The 21182-nt window shown below is 34.2% G+C and overlaps 3 protein-coding genes across 3 annotated transcripts; all 3 read left to right on the forward strand.

Moving 5' to 3' along the window:
* Positions 1-4670: 4670 nt before the first annotated feature.
* LOC141834521 (protein DETOXIFICATION 3-like) lies at positions 4671-6183 on the forward strand. The gene is made up of 2 exons (XM_074721843.1): positions 4671-4929; positions 6052-6183. Exons 1-2 carry the CDS (start codon positions 4693-4695, stop codon positions 6181-6183), a joined length of 369 nt encoding a protein of 122 aa, XP_074577944.1. The 5' UTR covers positions 4671-4692.
* A 10273-nt stretch (positions 6184-16456) lies between these two features.
* Positions 16457-16767, forward strand: LOC141834522 (cytochrome P450 CYP94D109-like). The gene is made up of 2 exons (XM_074721844.1): positions 16457-16564; positions 16630-16767. Exons 1-2 carry the CDS (start codon positions 16457-16459, stop codon positions 16765-16767), a joined length of 246 nt encoding a protein of 81 aa, XP_074577945.1.
* A 1661-nt stretch (positions 16768-18428) lies between these two features.
* Positions 18429-20980, forward strand: LOC141835281 (protein DETOXIFICATION 10-like). Its single transcript, XM_074722718.1, has 7 exons — positions 18429-18520; positions 19206-19750; positions 19818-19904; positions 19983-20039; positions 20109-20347; positions 20440-20645; positions 20746-20980. Exons 1-7 carry the CDS (start codon positions 18434-18436, stop codon positions 20806-20808), a joined length of 1284 nt encoding a protein of 427 aa, XP_074578819.1. The 5' UTR covers positions 18429-18433; the 3' UTR covers positions 20809-20980.
* Positions 20981-21182: the final 202 nt, after the last annotated feature.

Below are 21182 nucleotides of genomic sequence, written 5' to 3' on the forward strand. Positions count from 1 at the left end.
CATAAAATCTGATCCACTTCTTGCAGTTTATCTTATCCATGATTAAAGAATAATTTAAATTATATTTATTTTCTCCTCCTTAAATACTTATTATAGATAGAAATAATTTTATCATTTAATAAAATTTCATATTAGTAAAATAAATAATAATGAAGATTAATTTTGCAGAGTTCACATGTAAAATTAATTTTATCCATATACCAAATAAATCCTAGAGTTAGTATAATAATAAAATATATTAAAATACAAAATATTTAAAATTAATTAGATCCTGTCAATCCAGACCAGGATCTAACCAGGACTCAACTTAGATCACCCAAGTGGATCTAAGTTGGACCGCGCCTAAAGTCCAAAATTAGACTCGTCCTCACTGGTTCACTCCTCCAATGACTTACCTCACTTATCTCGTGCAGCTCTACTTGACTTCTTAACCCACCAGGACTTCCTGTCAAGGCTCAACCACCCTGGTCTTTCTCAAGTCTCAACCAACTTGGTCTTCAGTCAGTTGTCAAGTTCCGCGGACCCAACTGGACTTCCTGCCATGGCTCAACCACCCTGGACTTCAGCCTAGTGTCTGGTTCTAAGTCTTTCAACCCTGCACACTTAGTAAAGAGGTTAAACCCACAACAAATCTAACTTTAACTTATTTGTCATTCATCAAAATTTGAGTTTGACCGTTAGTGCAAACTGCACCAACAGTACCTACCTATAGAGGGAAGGGGTATCTGAGGAGATCGGGTCTGAAATCCTTATAACCGTCTGTAGGAGAAAGGGATATATTAGGAGACTGGTTTTGACAGTCTTGTAACCTACTGTTTATTCTCCTGTTGTCGTGTGTCTCTAGGAATATTCATATTTTCCTACCAACGGGTGCTTGGATATCAGAAGTTCGTATACTGTACAAAAGCGAGACTCAGGACAGAAGTGGTGCTTGAGGCAGAGATATGGTCCTAGGTGGTAAAGTCGAGCTGAGACTCGGGATTGAGGCAAGATGTGACTCAGAACTGCTTGACCAAGATGTGACTCGGGACTGCTTGGCCGAGATGTGACTCGGGACGGCTTGGCCAAGAGGTAGTTCGGGATTGCTTAGTCGGGATATGACTAAGGACTGCTTAGACGAGATGTAGCTCGGGATTGCTTGGTCGAGATGTGACTCCGAGCTACTTGGCCGAGATATGGCTCGGGACTGCTTGGCCGAGATGTGACTCAGGATTGCTTGGCCGAGATGTAGTTTGGAACTGCTTGGTCAAGATGTGACTTGGGATTGGTTGACCGAGATGTAGCTAGGGACTGCTTGGCGGAGATGTAGCTTAGGACTGCTTGGCCAAGCTATAGCTAGGGATTGCTTGGCCGAGATGTAGCTTGGAACTACTTGACCAAGATATAGCTCAGGACTTTAGTTAGTTTGGACCTGACTTCCCCTCGAATAGAGCCATTCCCCTTGCGTTCTGTTGACCTTGACTGTCTCGCTGTCTTAGCTTGACTCTTTACTTTTACCCAAGTGGAGGTCATGTCATCCACAATATCTGCATCAGTAAGTCTCTGCAAGAGTGGTCCAAGCATCAAGAGATGTTTTGGAAGTAGCAATAAATGAAATCAAAGTGCACGAAAGAGCACCAATGATAGCGTTGAGAAGTAATTGATCTTAATGGATCGAAAGCAAATAGTCAAGGGACCATGGAATTACCTTGAGAGATGGTGGAAGAAAAACATGGATTGGAGTCATCAACGTGACACATAAGATCATAACCAATAAGGAGAGATTGAAATTGAAGCGGTCAGGCTAGATAATTGATGAAAGTAAGTTTCAAAGGGTTTTGGACTGCCATGTTAATGGCGATGAGATTGTGTGAAGGGGATGGTGCACTGGTTATCATGGTGGAGATGATGGAGGCAGGAGGTCGAGGAGGTCATTGATGTATGTTTTGGAGGAATTAAGGGTGTGAGCAAAAGAATCTGATACCCTATGAGATTTTAAGAATAATTTGAATATTATTTATCACAATAATAAAATTATATACACGTTCATCAAATCTAGATAAATAAAAAATAAAATTTTAATTTAGATAATTATTTACATGGAATAAAATCAAGATGATAACCAAATCAAATCAAAATTCACAAATATATTCTAATCTAATACATCACACGTTTTAAATAGCCTTTGTGCATCATCCCACAGATTGTTACATATGGGAAAATCTCAACCGTGATGCTCGTTGAACTCTCTAAGCTCTGATTATCAGAATCTCCAAAAGAGAAAAGAATTTGTTGATATCAAAGAAAAGTTTGCAACTGACTTCATGAATCAAACATATCTCTACTTTTATCAAAGAAAAGCATATGAGACCGTAAGCTCTATAGCCTCCCTACTTTTATCTTATATAGGATATAAGAGAAGTTCAAGAGACATATCTCTTGGAGAGAATGCCAAGGGATGCACCTTATTAAACGATATCATTGTAATCACTATGTTTTTTCGAATCACAGTAATCGTCGAGTCCTTTAGTATGATCGAGAAATCAGAAAGTCGAGAGATCGAGAAGTCGACAACTTGTCGAGTCGGCAACTCGGGAGGTCGGCAACTCGATGAGTAGGTAACTTGCGAAGTCAAGAGATTAACAGCTCAATGATTCGACAACTCAGGAAGTCGAGAAGTAGGATCGGCTAACACCTAGACATCTACATTGATCAAGTCTTGGATATATGATGTCAACCACGTTCAATTCATTCCACATGACTTCCATATTGATCAAATTCTGACTCAACTTTTTGTAATTTTTATATTGATGTGACTTTTATATTGACCCAATCAATTAAAGGCCTATCATGTGGACCCTCTTACTCACCTTTAATAATTATATAATATTTTTTTAATGCTCATTAATATTTAATTAAAAAATAACACTGACTAGGATGAGAATAAAATTGCCAGTAAAAATTTACACAATATTATCTTTATTTTAACACTTAATTAAATTTTAATTTAGTTTTAAATAAAAATTACATTAGGATCTAAATAATTACAAATATATCATCTATTTTTTTTACATCCAATTTAGAATTAACTAAAATTTAATCTATTTTTTCTTATTCTTTATATCATTCTTAGTTAAAAGCTAATTATGCTCAAGATCTTTTAATCTTTTAGTTACAATCTAGTTCACAACTTTCTTGTAGAAGATTAAATAAAGAACATTTAAAGATAATTACCTCATAACCTTCTCATTATTTAACAAATGCATGGTCAATAAACTAATTAACTAGTTTATTTTAAAAAATAAGATATATAAAGTAGGTAAAATTAGGAGTGAAAGGCAAATATCAATGTAGGCGTAACGTTTGTCAAAATTTTAAGTTTTATTATAAACTTTTTTTTTAAAAAAAATTATATTATGAATACCATATTAATTAAATTATATAACTAATTGATAGTTATTTATTTTATAATTTACTTGATTTTATAGGAGCTCTGTAGTTAAAATTTGTGTTTTTTCTCACTTAGCTTTCGATTTTTTTATTATATTTATTAATAATATCAACTCTGATTATGATTTTTTAATTTTTTTATAATTAGATATTAAAAAGATAGAAAAAATATTTTTAATTTTTTTATTAACCTTCTTTTATATATTTTAAAATTTTTTATTAAAATTTTAAAACAAATAAATTTAGAAAATTATTTATTAAAATTTAAATTAAAGTTTAATTAAATTTAAGAGGAAAGAAAAGTGAGGAAAAATAATATATGTAAAAATAAGGGGAAAAAGAGAGAAAATGCTGCAGATTATGAAGAGAAAAAAAAATAGAGGGAATATAGAAATAAGATGTATTTTTAGAACATCCACAATCCACTTCCATTGTAACATCCTCCACCTTATTAAAAAGGTCCACTGCCATATATTCGTTATAACAAATATCTTTTTCACTCATATTTCTTTTAACATTAACATTTATTATTTATGGATCTCACCGTCCACTCAATCATCTTAAAATTATATCATATTAAATAAATATATTTTAAAAATATTTTAAAATATTAAAATTATTATTATTTTTAATAATAATCTTACTTTTAAAATAATAAATTTACTATTTTTAAAAAATAATATTAAAAATTTTATTCAATTTTAAAATAGTTATTAAAACTAACCATTTTAATAAATATAATTAAAAAATAAAAAAATTACACGTGAGGTGAGTCCACCTCCTACTTTTAATTGAAGTGTTTAATTATTTAAACGCGTTCAACTGGAGGGATACAATGGTGTTTAACACCAAGAGAATAAGACTCCGTTAGAGCATCCATTGCAACGCTCTTAGGGGAAAAATAAAAATTAGGTGCATTACAAGACATTCGGTGCGTCCTCTCGGAAATTTGCCGTTATTTTTTATTTTATTTTCTGTCGTCGTTCTAACAAAAGATGAGACTGCAGTGACCATGTTTTTGTAGTGGTTTATGGCGTTTTGCAATTCCTTTAGGACGGTGCACGTTTTTATGTGCAAGGGTACGTTCTTCTGTCGTCGCCTGCCCTGAATCCATCCAGTGGGCGATAGTAATCTGCAGAATAAAATTGCGTGTGTTAAAAATTGAATTTTGGATAATTGTTTTCTATAAAAATCTTGTCTTGTTGATAAATAATTGTGTTCCGCATTCAGATTTCGTTAGCAGTGGCGGCGGCTTAGAGGGAGATGGAGGAGCAGCTGATACGGAGGGATGGGCCGAGCAGGCGGCGGTGGTGCGGCGGCGAAGTGGCCGAGGAAGCCCGCCGGATAGGGTACGTGGCGGCGCCGATGGCGGCCGTGATGATGTCGCAGTTACTGGTTCAGGTGTCCTCCACCATGGTGGTCGGCCACCTCGGCGAGCTCGACCTCGCCGCCGCCGCCATCGCCTTCTCCCTCGCCAACGTCTCCGGCTTCAGCGTCCTCGTAAGTCCTCTTCCTTCCGGTTCTGGTTGCGCAGGGTAAGTTCACCCCCTCGGTGATGAGAGCAGTGGAATTACACCCCACCCAATCCGTGCTTCTCGGTGCTTCACCTTCCGCTCTTGGTTGGTCCCACCGGCGGTGTCAATAAGTTCTCACTCACTCAGTAAGAGAACATGTTTTTAGAAGGAAGAAGCATTCGATTTGGCTTTTCCTTCTATACAACCAATAAACTTAAGTCATCAAGAGACAAAGAAGAACTTTTAAGTTACTGTCTAGTATTGAATAATTCCAATCAAACTTTGTAGACATTAATGTAATTTAATGATCAAGTTCCAGCATGATTGCAGTGGAAGGTTTCTATAGATGGAAGGGTAGAGGAAGTGTTGGGAAAATAAAAGAGCTTCGTGAAAGATAGATCTAATTTATATGGAAGAAAAATAATAAGAAAATACTAAATTTTAAAAATTTGATCTGCATAGTAGACAAGTAACATATTTATAGGTTAATAAGATAACTCATGTAAAACCATTAACTTTACTATTTTATCTCTCTACTCCCACTAACGTCATATGACCACGATATTATTTCAATATCATTAAATTAAATCAATATCATAGACAAGTAACATATTTATAAGCTAATAAGATAATTCATGTAAAATCACTAATTTCGCTATTTTATCTCTCTATTCCTACTAATGTCACATAACCACTACTACTCGCCATCTCATCAACACACTAATTCTACCTACTACATTATTTCAATATCACAAAATTAAATTAAATTTTAACAGGAAGAACTAATTAAGAAATTAACAGATATTGAAGATGATTCAAATGATTGAATAATTGGGGAATAAGTTCCACGTATCTAATCATAAATCGGTGGAACAAATGACTTTATGATGCTAAGTGAATCATAAAAAGTGCACCTGCTCTACAGTTGTGCTTGATGGTTAGTGGATGGACTTTTAGAACATGGATGAAATTTTTTGTCTGCAGTTTGATTTCATCTCCAGGGATGTAAACAAAACTTGCTTTACTTTAATTTTCTAGTGTTTGAAAACATGGGTTCTTGAGACTTTTCAGGATTGCTACTTCTTTCTTCAATTGTTTTGACCAACAGGTTGGAATGGCGAGTGGCCTGGAAACTCTTTGTGGACAAGCCTATGGAGCAAAACAGTATCATTCAATATCACAGAGCCAATTTTCTCTTCTAATAAATCTCCCTTGTTTGGGCCTCAATGGGGAATTTTAACAGGAAGAACTATATGGCTGATACCTGGCCTCTTCGCTGAGATCACTCAACCCCTAATGAACTCTTAACAGTTTCAACATATTGAAGATGATTCAAATACTGATTGAATTCCTGCAGATTAACTCGTTCCTCGATCACAAAGGAGGCATTTAAGGGCATTAGTAGCGGTGCCATCAGCACTGATGATGTGGTAATTGACATGTTTTGTATTTTCTAATCAACCTTAAATGGTGGTGGAACAAATGACTGTTCTCAATTTGGTAAGTAAATATGGAAAGTAAACAATGATTAGTGATCACACTGACTTCTTCAGTTTGGCATTCTTGAACAGCCTCAACAGTGTTGAACTACTATATTGTATACCGTATGGGCTTGGTTGTGCAGCAAGGTATTCTGAAACCATAATGCTTATTTGCTTGCTCATAGATACGCCTTAACATGTCATGTTCATTTTGAACTAGTTCGAGTCTCGAATGATTGGAATCCTAAAGGTGCTAAGCTAGCTGTGCTTTTATCCATTATTCGCTGTTTTGGAGGCTGCTCTTGTGGTTGTGACTCTCTTAGCCCTGCGCCGTGTGTTGGGTTATGCTAACGAGGAAGAGGTTTATGTCTAATGGTTCCTATGCCTCACAGTAGTGAGGTTCTCTAACTAATTGTTCTAGCAGAATCATCTCATATGATTTCATCATATCAGGGGTTGCAGGGATGCAACATTTAGGCGTTTATGTGAACCTTGGAGCATTCCATTTGGTCGGGATTCCGGTTGCTATTTTACTTGGTTTTGCATTGCATTTGAGAGGGAAAGGCCTTTGGGTGGGCATTGTGTGTGGCTCCACAACACAGTCAATACTCCTTGTGGTGATGTAAATTGGGAACACCAGGTAAGTTCTTCATGTTCAATCTAAACTCTTTAATTCGAACAATGTACAAGATGCTATTGTCTCATCATGATCTTATTTTTCAGGCAAAATTAGCAAGGGAGCGAGTATTCCATGAAAAATTACTTCATAATGAATTGAAATGAAGCGGCCATCAGCTTCCCTATATCGAAATTTCTACCTTTTGTCCTTTGAAAAAAAAGGAAATTATTTTTCTGATATTTCTAAAAGCATAAAACTAATGTTTGGTTGGATTTGAACTCTTCAGAGTAATGCTAGCTATTCTGTGGCTCATTTTGGGAGAATTTTCAATTTATCTAAAAGAGTTTATTTTAATCTTGATAGAATTAGGGGAAATTGGAAGTGAAAAAGAAAACAAAATTCTTATATTCATGATTGATTAAGTGGAGAAAAATATTTTTTAAAAATATCAATTGTTTCCTCTCTAAGGTTGATTATATATATATCACCGTACGTAAATCTCTTTTCTTTTTGTGGACAAGCCTATGAAATTTTTTGAGCAAAACAGTATCATTCATTAGGTGACATCTCTTTTTAAGTACTAATCAATTACATATATCCATTTATAATATTAAATTCTTTTGATAATTAAATTGAATATAATTATTTATTATTATTATTATTTAAATTTGTTTATATTTATATTGATTGATCTGTACATAAGGTACTCCCTCGTATTCCTGCAGATTAATATATATAATAAAATTATGTCCCGTGAGATTTTGAAATAGAAAATTCAATCTACTATACATCTATATCATTAATTAAATCTCGTTTAATATAGAAGGTCAAACAATTTTCAAAAAAATTATCCTCTATTTTATTTTATTGTGAAGTATCATCATGTTTCATTATGAAAAAATTAAACTGTTGAAAAAATAAGATGAATCTATCTAGTCAATACAATATAAACTTTGATCACCCACCCTCAACTAATAACTATAACACAACTCAATCAGTGTAGAAGTCTTCAAATTCTATATTATATCAAGTTTATAATATATCAATTCATATACAACTTCAAAGCATATTTTGATCCGTGAAATTTCCACAGGAAGACTTGGGCTTCGTTAGCATGGTGACGTCGAGTGGCTCTATGGGTTAACTAATGAAGAATGTAACGAATAAATGAAGATTACAATGTTATTTATAGACTTGAGTTAGGAATAATTAGAAATAAGATTAGAATAGAATTGACATTTATTAATTAGGATTTCGAATTATCCGTCATGGAGTAATATAATTAAATTCACGCGCTTACAACCAAGAATTAACAGATTTATTAATTTCATTGATGAATCTATATATCAAGCAACTAACAGAAGAATATGCTTTTTGGATTCAATGCGACAGCGTGATTTTATAATGGTTTAAATTAACCACTCGATGCCAAAACTGTATCAACTAAACTAATCCACAATGCAAACAGTAACATCAACTAAACTAATCCATAATACAAACAGTAAATTATATAGAGGTAAGGTAATTTATTATAGTAATACCACAACTAATCCTAGCTGGTTAATTAGAGCATGAATTAAAATTATAAGATCCAGAATCTGCAAATTATATTGCTATCTTAATTAATTTTAAATGAGGTTGATTCTTAATTAATTAAAAAATTAATTTTTAGTATTTCACAATTAAAAAGAATCATGTGCCACGTGCTTAATTGAACATGAAATGAGCTCGTAAAAAAGTGAATTATAAGAAAATGTGAACCATGCATGTCCTTCAGGAAAAATGAAGGTGCATTTACCCGGTAAAATTTACAAGTTAAATAATATTATAATTATGACGTCAATATAAACTATAACATAAATAATGCTAATTAATATAAGACGACCTTTTGCAATGCGTGTTTATGAGAATGAAATTAAAAAAAAAAAAACTAGCACATGCAATATAATGAGAAAAGAACGAAATGAATCCATTTGACATATATAGTTATTCTCTAAGACTAGCACAATATAATTAATTTCACCCTTAAGATTGAGGGATTCTAGTGAAACTTCAGTTCTTTGGCAATCGGGACGGAGGGGGGGGGGCACATTTTAAATATTTAATAATTAAAAAAATTATTATAAAGATAAATTTAATGAAAATTAAAAAGCTGGGGGTGGTGGCTTCTACCTGCCCTCCTCGTGGCTCCGCCCCTAATTGGCATAGAAGTTCGTTCTAGTGAAATTTTACAGTGTGTATTTATTATTATTTTTTTTATAATCTAGATGTTCGAGGTTAATTTGCTCCTAAAGATATATAGACGGCCTTCTCCAAGTTCATCTATGGGGTTCACAGCATGTATTTAATTATATTTGTTGTCATAGAATAAAGTGGACTCAAAATTTGGAGTCCTACTCTCATATCTAAAGAGTTTTATCATTTCAAAAGTTCACTATGATTAAAAGTTTAAAATTGCTTTTATTTCAAATCGACAGTTGCTGTATCTTTTACAATTGTAATTTACATAATTACAAAGAAAAAAAAGCTACTTGTCACAATAGAATTCCCGTCACAAATTTATGACGGGAATCTGCACCGTTGGATATTAAAGTTAAGATTAAATCCTGATCGTAGATTGAATGGGTGATTGTGATGACTTGGATTTAATCTTCTATTTTAAAATCGAACGGTCCAGATTTCCATCACAAATTTGTGACGGGAATATGTTGTGACAAGTAGCATTACTCAATTACAAATCTATAGTTTGGAAGCTTGGAATTTGATAATTTTCTATGATGAATATTTAATTTATCGCAATTTCATAGTATAGTTTGCAGTGCACTGTGTGAATCTCGGCGAAGTCGAGATTGTTACGTTATTACCGATGGAATCAAAATATTTCTACAATGGTATGATATTGTCCACTTTGGATCCAAGCCCTCATGACTTTATTCTTGAATTCTCCCCAAAAGACCTCATACCAATGGAGATTTCTTCCATCCTTTTTAAACTCATGATCTTTTCCATATGTTTTAGATGTAGGACTATATTTGCACCCTTTCAACCCAACAATCCCCCTAGACCCCTCTCAAATGGAAAGCCTCCGTTTGATGTCTGAATCCTCTACCCATCAGGACTTTCTGCCCCTCGGTCCACTCAACCTACTATTCCTGCCTAGTCGCAATTATGACTTCTTGCCTCTCGATCCACCCGACCTACTAGGGCTTTCTGCCTAGCTGCAACTAGGACTTTCTGTCTGGTGTCTGGTCCTCTTGATTCAGACACGGGAGAGCCTACTTCCTTTATTTAAGGTTCAACCCACATGGTTAGATCTAGATCATAACTCTTCCGACGGTTAGTCCGATAAAGAGCGACTTCGCTCTGATACCACTTGTTAGTACCGATGGAATTAAAAGATCTCCATAATGGCATGATATTGTCCACTTTGGGCCTAAACCCTTATAACTTTTTTCTTGGGCTTTCCTCAAAAGGCCTCATACCAATGGAGATATCTTCCATTCTTTTTAAACTTATGATTTTTAATTTTTCATTTATTTTAGATGTGAGACTATGTTTGCACCCTTGCAACTCAACAGAGACAATACATGCCCTCCTCTGTTGTGATCAATTGCAGCTTCTCGATTTACCTCCTCATAGATTGTCGTGGGACGGACCGTATGAGACCGCTGGAGTGGTAGATTCCACCTTTTGTAGAAATTTGTAGTGCACTGTTACGTTGGTACAATATACCATGACATATAATTTGTAATTTTGTAGCACTTTAACACTCTAGTTATTAATTGTCAACCCACCTAAATAGAAGGAGAAGTAAGTTTTGATATTTCCAACAATTCCATCTAAATCAAGTAGTTGCCTTGCAAATCTGTCGTTATTCAAAGTACTTCAAAGTCTCCCACTCTTTAAGTCCTCATTAAACCCTACCTTCAATCCAATTTCTTGCATGCGCGCGCACTTGCCATTATTTCATGGTAATTTAGTTTGCTCATCAATTTCACAGCATCTCTTAATTATGAAATTGGAGTTCTTGGTTAAGAAATATGTAATCCATCATTATTGTCTTTAATTCATTTGCAAAGCTCAAATCTAATTAAGTTTCAATTATATCACAGTATTTTCTTTTTGAGAAAAAATTCAATGAAAGATAGTGAAAGAGTCTTTCATACACACTGACAACATAATTAATTATAATATATTATTTCATCTGCAAAATATCACAAGTATATGTTTCCTAAAAATACCATGTTTACCATGAGAGCTCATAATTTTAGCATGAAAAACTACCGAATATATATATATTGTTACATTGGTCATTGGTTTTTTTTTCAAAAAAAAAAAAAAATTGAATCATTCACTATTCTATTCAACCTTATCTTGATTACCATACAAACTTTATCATAGATTTCATTGACCTTCTTAAAGTAATAGTACCTCCATTTTTAATTTGCTTGCATAACAGAAGGAAAAATTAACAGACTTCACAATCCAACAAAATATCCAAGTTTACTATTGAGATAGATTGCATGCATATTCTTCACTTCAAAGTCTCCCACTCTTTAGGTCCTCATTAAATTCTATCTTCAACCCCATTTCTTGCTTGCTCACTTGCAATTATATATTTCATATTGAATTAGTTTGCTCATCAATTCCACATCATCTCTTAATTATGAAAGTGACATTCTTGCTTAAGAAATATGTATTGCGTTGAAATAGTCTGCTCATTACATTGAATTAGTCCGCTCATCAACAATTCCACCTTTTTTTCAGAAGAATAATGGCAATACTTGTCAATTTCTAATGGATTTATAACAACTAAATTTTACAATAATTTGATCAATCTGAAAATAGACTACTCTTCAAACACGGTCTTCATTGTCATTGTCATTGTCATTGTCATCGCCATTGTTATTGCCTGTAGAATAACAATCCTTCAAAAATTGTGGTATGCATTGCCGTTTTCAGATAGCTACTTCATTATGTCATTGATGAAATAGCGTGATTTTTATTAATTATTTCGCGTTATCCGTCATGAGTTTAAATTAACCAAGAATTAACAGATTTATTAATTTCATTGATGAATCTATATATGCCAAAACTGTCAATCAACTGCCCAAAATCAACTAACTAATCCACAATATATACAAACAGTAAATTATATAGAGGTAAGGTAATTTATTATAGTAATACCACAACTAATTAATCCTAGCTGGTTAATTAGAGCATGAATTGAAATTATAAGATCCAGAATCTGCAAATTATATTGCCATCTTAATTAATTTTAAATGAGGTTGATTCTTAATTAAAAAATTAATTTTTAGTATTTCACAATTAAAAAGAATCATGTGCCACGTGCTTGAACTTACAATGAGCTCGTAAAAAAGTGAATTATAAGAAAATGTGAACCATGCATGTCCTTCAGGAAAAATGAAGGTGCATTTACCCGGTAAAATTTACAAGTTAAATAATATTATAATTATGACGTCAATATAAACTATAACATAAATAATGCTAATTAATATAATACGACCTTTTGCAATGCGTGTTTATGAGAATGAAATTAAAAAAAAAAACTAGCACATGCAATATAATGAGAAAAGAACGAAATGAATCCATTTGACATATATAGTTATTCTCTAAGACTAGCACAATATAATTAATTTCACCCTTAAGATTGAGGGATTCTAGTGAAACTTCAGTTCTTTGACATAGAAGTTCGTTCTAGTGAAATTTTACAGTGTGTATTTATTATTATTTTTTTTATAATCTAGATGTTCGAGGTTTGCTCCTAAAGATATATAGACGGCCTTCTCCAAGTTCATCTATCGGGTTCACAGCATGTATTTAATTATATTTGTTGTCATAGAATAAAGTGGACTCAAAATTTGGAGTCCTACTCTCATATCTAAAGAGTTTTATCATTCCAAAAGTTCACTATGATTAAAAGTTTAAAAATGCTTTTATTTCAAATCGACAGGTTGCTGTATCTTTTACAATTGTAATTTACATAATTACAAATCTATAGTTTGGAAGCTTGGAATTTGATAATCTTCTATGATGAATATTTAATTTGTCGCAATTTCATAGTATATATAGTTTGTAGTGCACTGTGTGAATCTCGGCGAAGTTGAGATTGTTAGTACCGATGGAATCAAAATATTTCTACAATGGTATGATATTGTCCACTTTGGACCCAAACCCTCATGACTTTATTCTTCGACTCTTCCCAAAAAATCTCATACCAATATATGGAGATATCTTTCATCCTTTTTAAACTCGTGATCTTTTCCATATATTTTAGATGTGGGACTATATTTGCACCCTTGCAACCCAACAATCTCCCCTAGATCCCCCTCAAACGGAAATCCTCCGTTTGATGTCTGAATCCTCGACCCACTAGGACTTTCTGTCTCTCGGTCCACTCGACCTATTAGGACTTCCTGTTTAGTCGCAACTAGGACTTCTTGCCCCTCGATCCACCCGACCTACTAGGGCTTCCTACCTAGTCGCAACTAGGACTTTCTGCCTAGTGTCTAGTCCTCTTGATTCAGACACGGGAGGGCCTACTTCCTTTGTTTAAGGTTCAACCCACATGGTTAGATCTGGATCATCACTCTTCCGACGGTTAGTCCGATAAAGAGCGACCTCACTCTGATACCACTTATTAGTACCGATGGAATCAAAATATCTCCATAATGACATGATATTGTCCACTTTGGGCCTAAGTCCTTATGACTTTATTCTTGGGCTCTCCCCAAAAGGCCTCATACCAATAGAGATATCTTCCGTTCTTTTTAAACCTATGATCTTTAATTTTCCATGTGTTTTAGATGTGAGAATATGTTTGCACCCTTGCAACTCAACAGAGACAATGTATGCCCTCCTCTATTGTGGTCAATTGCAGCTTCTCGATTTACCTCCTCATAGATTGTTGTGGGGCGGACCGTATGAGACCGCTGGAGTGGTGGATTCCACCTTTTGCAAGAATTTGTAGTGCACTGTTGGTACAATATACCATGACATATAATTTGTAATTTTGTAGCACTTTAACACTCTAGTTATTAATTGTCAACACACCTAAATAGAAGGAGAAGTAAGTTTTGATATTTCCAACAATTCCATCTAAATCAAGTAGTTGCCTTGCAAATCTGTCGTTATTCAAAGTACTTCAAAGTCTCCCACTCTTTAAGTCCTCATTAAACCCTAGCTACCTTCAATCCAATTTCTTGCAAGCGCGCGCACTTGCCATTATTTCATGGTAATTTAGTTTGCTCATCAATTTCACAGCATCTCTTAATTATGAAATTGGAGTTCTTGGTTAAGAAATATGTAATCCATCATTATATATTGTCTTTAATTCATTTGCAAAGCTCAAATCTAAGTTTCAATTATATCACAGTATTTTCTTTTTGAGAAAAAATTCAATGAAAGATAGTGAAAGAGTCTTTCATACACACTGACAACATAATTATAATATATTATTTCATTTGCAAAATATCACAAGTATATGTTTCCTAAAAATACCATGTTTACCATGAGAGCTCATAATTTTAGCATGAAAAACTACCGAATATATATTGTTACATTGGTCATTGGTTTTTTTTTTCAAAAAAAAAAATTGAATCATTCACTATTCTATTCAATCTTATCTTGATTACCATACAAACTTTATCATAGATTTCATTGACCTTCTTAAAGTAATAGTACCTCCATTTTTGCTTGCATAAAAGAAGGAAAAACAGACTTCACAATCCAACAAAATATCCAAGTTTACTATTGAGATAGATTGCATGCATATTCTTCACTTCAAAGTCTTCCACTCTTTAGGTCCTCATTAAATTCTATCTTCAACCCCATTTCTTGCTTCTCACTTGCAATTATTTCATGTTGAATTAGTTTGCTCATCAATTCCACATCATCTCTAATTAATTATGAAAGTGACATTCTTGCTTAAGAAATATGTATTGCGTTGAAATAGTCTGCTCATCACATTGAATTAGGCTACTCATCAACAATTCCACCTTTTTTTGTAGAAGAATAATGGCAATACTTGTCAATTTCTAATGGATGAATGATAATTTTAACAACTAAATTATTACAATAATTAATGATCAATCGATAAAAATAGACTACTCTTCACCAGACAAACACGGTCTTCATTGTCATTGTCATTGTCATTGCCATTGCCATCACCATCGCCATCGTTATTGCCTGTAGAATGACAATCCTTCAAAAATTGTGGTGCATTGCATTGCCGTGACCTATACACACCTCAGATAGCTAATGCATGAGTCATTGATGACTTGGTCTGCTCATCAATGTTGTCGGCGTCTCATGACCAGCAAATAAAGCATCGATCATAATTTCCATGGCTCTAATTTCCACGGAAGAAGACGACAACTTAACGTATTGACCACTTAATTACTGAATCATAATAATTAAGATGAGGAAGAATAAGTGTGGCTCATTAGGTATATATGTATATATTGGAAAATTGTGATCTTTGAGCAGTGCCGGTCTTGAGACGTCTCTAAATATTTATTAGCCAATTAAGAGCTTTATCTATAGTTTTCTAATATAATTAAGTGTCCATCGATATGATGTCGAATTGATGAGCAGGAAATTGGATAGAATTTTGAGTCGAATTAGGTAATATATCCTTATTGGAGTTGAATTAAGCTATATATATATCGTATGATATATAGAATAATTTTCAATATCGGATAGTGAGTGATTTAATGAGGAAGAAGAATTTGAAGTCGTAAATATATGGACTCTGAAGAGTACGTGAAAGATGAGCTAGCTAGCACTCTTAATTAGTCGTCGATATATTCCTCCTCCACCACACCATCCCTAGCTTCCTCCCTCACCGTACGTGCCCCTCTCAATAATAAAATTGCTTTAATTTTTTGAAAGAGTTACGTACGTGATCCCACGTACAGAGAGGTAGCTAGAGATTTTGGTAAATTTTAAATCAAATTTAATTAATTAATTAATTAATTAAATATTTTCTGAAAAATTTATGGATATATTCGTTTTTTAGAATTAATTTTTTAAAAATAAATTTATAAAAAATAATATAAAATTTTGAGTAACGTACTATGTATGGTTGGTTTTGGTTATGTTGCGCCTTGATGCGTACGTACTTTGTTGCCCATGACTGCATGTGTCGCGTAGAGTGGCCAGGATATCAATTTGTATGAAAATATAATTAGTTATATAAACTACATGCACGAGTTCCTTATTATAAACTATATATTTCGTCTTTCATTAATAGAAAATAAAACCAAACTATTTTATTCAACTTTCATTTACAAAAATAGAGTAGCAACATATGCATGAAATTAGACTGCGCGCCGGTATATATTTGTCACGCTTTCTGGAAGGGGTGGTTCGTGACGTACACATCGTACTCGATGGGGCGGATGCAGGCTCTATGGGGGGCTGATTTCGAGGAGTTCGAGAAGCCGGAAAGGTGGTTGGAGGCGGAGACGGGGGCGTTCCGGCCCAGAGAGCCCTTTCAAGTACCCCATGTTCGCGGGGGCCGCGGATGTGCCTGGGGAAGGAGATCGCGTGATTTAGAATGAAGTCAATCGCGGCGTGCGTGCTGGAGAGGTTCGTAGTAGAAGGAAAGGAAGCACACCCACCGGAGGTAATGGCGACGCTGACGCTGAAAATGAAGGGCGGCCTGCCGGTGCACGTGAGGTTGAGGGAGAACTCATCGTGATTGATTGGTGGGGATTGCCTGTATACGTAAGAATAAATAACATTATAATAATTTTGAATAAAACTATTATAACTTGCTCAAAATTGTTACAAATAATTTTAATTAAAATTATTTTAACATTTATTAAAATTTCTTAACTATTAGTTAAAATTAAACTAGTCAAAAAATATTTATTAAAATTATCATATTGGACAATTTTAATTAAAATTGCTCTTGTTATAATAATTTTGATTAAAATAAAATTATTTTAAGATAAAAAATTAAGATAGGGTACACTTTTAAATATTTTTTAAAAATAAAATACTTTTTAAATAATAATAAAATAAAGAAATACTATTTTAATTCCCATTCCCTCCTCTCAATTTCAATAGAGAAAAAATACATAAAGTTTTTCTTCTATGAGTTCTAGAACTCCTCTACTCTATTGTCTTCTCCTCTTCTGTAAAAAAAAAAAAATGAAATTTCATCTTACAATCTCACATGATCAATCCCACGATCATATTTGAAGAGGTAAATTATTATTTTTCCCTCTGAAACATTAGGTTAATTAGGTCAATAATTGTGGCATAATAAAACTGATTGTTTTGCTTGGATAACAAGTTTCTTGTGCCAATTCTTGTTGGCCAAGAATCCACTTTATAACAAATTCAACATTTTACTAAATCGTACATGCATGTTAGAATTTCTCTTTTCGCGTTCATACTGTTGAAATTACGCAACGTGTTCCCGTTATACCCTTTTTTCATGAAATAATTAAATTTTCCTCTATCAATTCAAAAATTTATTATTTTAATATCAAATTTAAATAGGAGAACATAAATATTAAGACTTTTAAAAATATATTGATATTGATTTAAAATGATTTGAAGTTCTCTATATCAATAACTCAATTTCGGATGAAATTTGATAAATAGACTTACACTATTAAGTTAGTTAATAAGTATCATTATTCTATAATGAGTTTATAATAAATTTTATTAAATTTTATTAAAATTTTAATTTTATTATTCTTTTACTTCAATAAAAAGAAGAATCTATTATCCTAGCGGCCCTACACGATCGGTTCCACGACCATCTATGAAAAGTAAATCGAGAAGTTGTAATTGACCATAATGGAGGAGGGTATTGTTTCGACTTTATCGAGATTTAACCCTTGTCTATTTCAGTTATTCTACTCCGTCATAACCAACTTAATTATATATGTCCTGAAAGAAAAAAATAGTATTCTCAATTGATTTGAATGTACAAATGCCAAAACGGATATTGATATCATTATTGATTTCACAAAAATCCATCTCCACGAAGGACAAATCAAGTTTCATTTCTAGAGTTGAATAATTATAATTTGACCGTTGAAAGATTCTCCCTCGCATACATAGAGGAGAGTTACAGAAGCAGTATTAATTTATAAATTAAAGACATTAATTAATTAATTAATTACAAACCTTTGTAATGTAATGTTAAAGGTAAGTAGGGGTGGAGGAAGGAAAGGTCCCAGAACCATACAATTACACGATTCAATTTAATATTATTTAAAATATTAAAATGTTATACGATGTAGTTTAATTTGCTTATAAAAATAAATTATTTTAGAAAATGTTAATAAGGTCAATTAGAAGAAGAAGAATTTAACTAATCCGCGCAATAAATTTGGATGTCCTCCACCATGGTGGTTGGCCACCTTGGCGAGCTCGACCTCGCCGCCGCCGCCATCGCCTTCTCCCTCGCGAACGTCTCCGGCTTCAGCCTCATCGTAAGTCCTCTTCCTTTAAGTTCACCCCCTCGATGATGTGAGCAGCGGCAACACTCCACTCAATCCGCGCTCCTCGGCGCTGACCTTCCTCTCTTGGTTGGTCTCACCGGCGGTGTCAATAAGTTCCCACTCGATAAGATAACATGTTTTAAGAAGGAAGAAGCATTCAATTTGGCTTCACCTTCTACACACAACCAATAATCTCAAGTCATTAAGAGACAAAGAAGCATTTTTAAGTTACTGGCTAGTATTGAATAGCTCCAATCAAGCTTTGGGGACCATATCCCTTGTAATTCCATGATTATCGATGGCCACTTCCGGATTGAGTAGAAGAGTATAGAGACACACAGTGTTGTAGTTGGTGATGATGATGATGATGAGTGAATCATAAAAAGTGCACCATTTTTTAATGAGTCGCTTAGATTTCAGTCAATAGTTGAGCTTGATGGTTAGTGGCCTTCTTTTACTGTGTTTGTGACTTTCAGAACATGGATGAATTTTTTTTGTCTGCAGTTCAATTTCATCTCCAAGGGAGAAACAAAACTTGCTTTACTTTGCTTGTATTTCATATCCTTGTTTGAAAACTTCATATCCTTGTTTGAAAACTTGTTTTGTCAATCTTTCGAGTACTAGGATGTTGTGGTTGCTACTTCTTCAGTGCCTCAATTTTTCCATTGATCAACAGGTTGGAATGGCGAGTGGCCTGGAAACTCTTTGTGGACAAGCCTACGGAGCAAAACAGTATCATTCATTAGGTGTCTATACATACAGAGCCATATTTTCTCTTCTAATGGTATGCCTCCCTATCTCCCTTGTGTGGGCCTCAATGGGGAAGCTACTCCAATTAGTAGGTCAAGACCCTGCCATATCTCAAGAAGCCGAACGATATGCTATATGGCTGATACCTGGCCTCTTTGCCTACGCCATCACTCAACCCCTAATGAAGTTCCTCCAATCTCAAAGCTTAATTTTGCCTATGCTCCTGAGCTCAGTTTCAACATTGTGCCTTCATGTTCTTCTTTGTTGGCTTTTGGTGTACAAGTCAAGCTTGTCTAATGTTGGAGCTGCTGTTTCACTAAGCATATCGTATTGGTTGAATGTACTTATACTGATTCTGTACATAAGGTACTCAGATTCCTGCAGATTAACTCGTTCCCCGATCACAAAGGAGGCATTTAAAGGCATTAACGAGTTCTTACGAGTAGCAGTACCATCAGCACTAATGATATGGTAATTGACATGTTTCAATTCTACTATTTTTCGTTAGTTCTTACTTGTGGTTTCAACCTTACCACAGCCTTGAATGGTGGTCTTATGAACTGCTTATCTTGCTCTCTGGTCTCTTGCCTTATCCAAAGCTCGAAACTTCTGTCCTCTCAGTTTGGTAAGTAAATTTTGAAAGTAACAATGATTACTCCACGTACTTGATCTCTGACTTCTTCAGTTTGGCATCCTTGAACAGCCTCAACAGTGTTTCACTGCTATATTGCATACCGTATGGGCTTGGTTGTGCAGCAAGGTATATCTGAAATCATAATACTTATTTGCTTGCTCATAGATACATCTTAACATGTTCATTTTGAACTAGCACTCGAGTCTCGAATGAATTAGGAGCATCAAATCCTAAAGGTGCTAAGCTAGCTGTGCTTGTATCCATGTTACTTGCTGTTTTGGAGGCTACTCTTGTGGTTGCAACTCTCTTAGCCTTGGGCCGTGTGTTGGGTTATGCATACAGCAATGAGGAAGAGGTCGTAAACTATGTCTACGAGATGGTTCCTATGGTGTGCCTCACAGTAGTCACAGACAACATACAAGGGGTTCTCTCAGGTTCTATATTTGTTCTAGTACTATGAATCCTCTCATATGTTTATACTTTTCTTGACATATCGTATCGTAAATAAGCACCCAAACCATATCAGGGGTTGCTAGAGGGAGTGGATGGCAGCATTTGGGTGCTTATGTGAACCTCGGAGCATTCTATTTGGTCGGGATTCCCGTCGCTATTTTACTTGGTTTTCCATTGCATTTGAAAGGGAAAGGCCTTTGGATGGGCATTGTGTGTGGCTCCACAACACAGTCAATCCTCCTTGTGGTGATAACAAGTTTCACAAATTGGGAACACCAAGTAAGTTCTTCATTGTTCTATCTGAAAGTTTTCAAACAATACACTGCATCGTATCGTAAACTAGATGATGATATTATCTTATCATGATCTTATTGTTCAGGCAAAGTTAGCCAAAGAGCGAGTATTCCATGAAAGATTACCCTTACGGAATGAATTGAAATGAAGCAGCCAATCCAGCCATCAGTTTTTCTATATTGAAATTTCTACCTCTTTTCTTTTGGGAAAAAAAGATATTGTTTTTTTATGATATTTCACTAGATAAAAAGCATAAAACTAGTGTTTGGTTGAATAAGAAATTTCAGTTTATCTACAAGAGTTAAATTAAGTAGCTTCACAAATACTGAAACGAAAGTGACGAAGAAAATAAAATCTTCAGACATTATGATTGGGCTTTCAGGTTGAAGTCTCTTTCGAAGGTGTGGTTTTTAGATTGACGTGCCAATATTTCTTCTCCTTGCAAAGAATCAAAGCCTAATCACACCATTTCTAGATCAAAAGAAGCTCAAGCATTTCCTTTTGCTTTCCTATCAATGAATC

Source organism: Curcuma longa, chromosome 9 (assembly GCF_044706935.1).
Source record: "Curcuma longa cultivar G26 ecotype Majalengka, Jawa Barat chromosome 9, ITB_CL_G26_1.1, whole genome shotgun sequence".
NCBI classification, from domain to species: Eukaryota; Viridiplantae; Streptophyta; class Magnoliopsida; order Zingiberales; family Zingiberaceae; genus Curcuma; species Curcuma longa.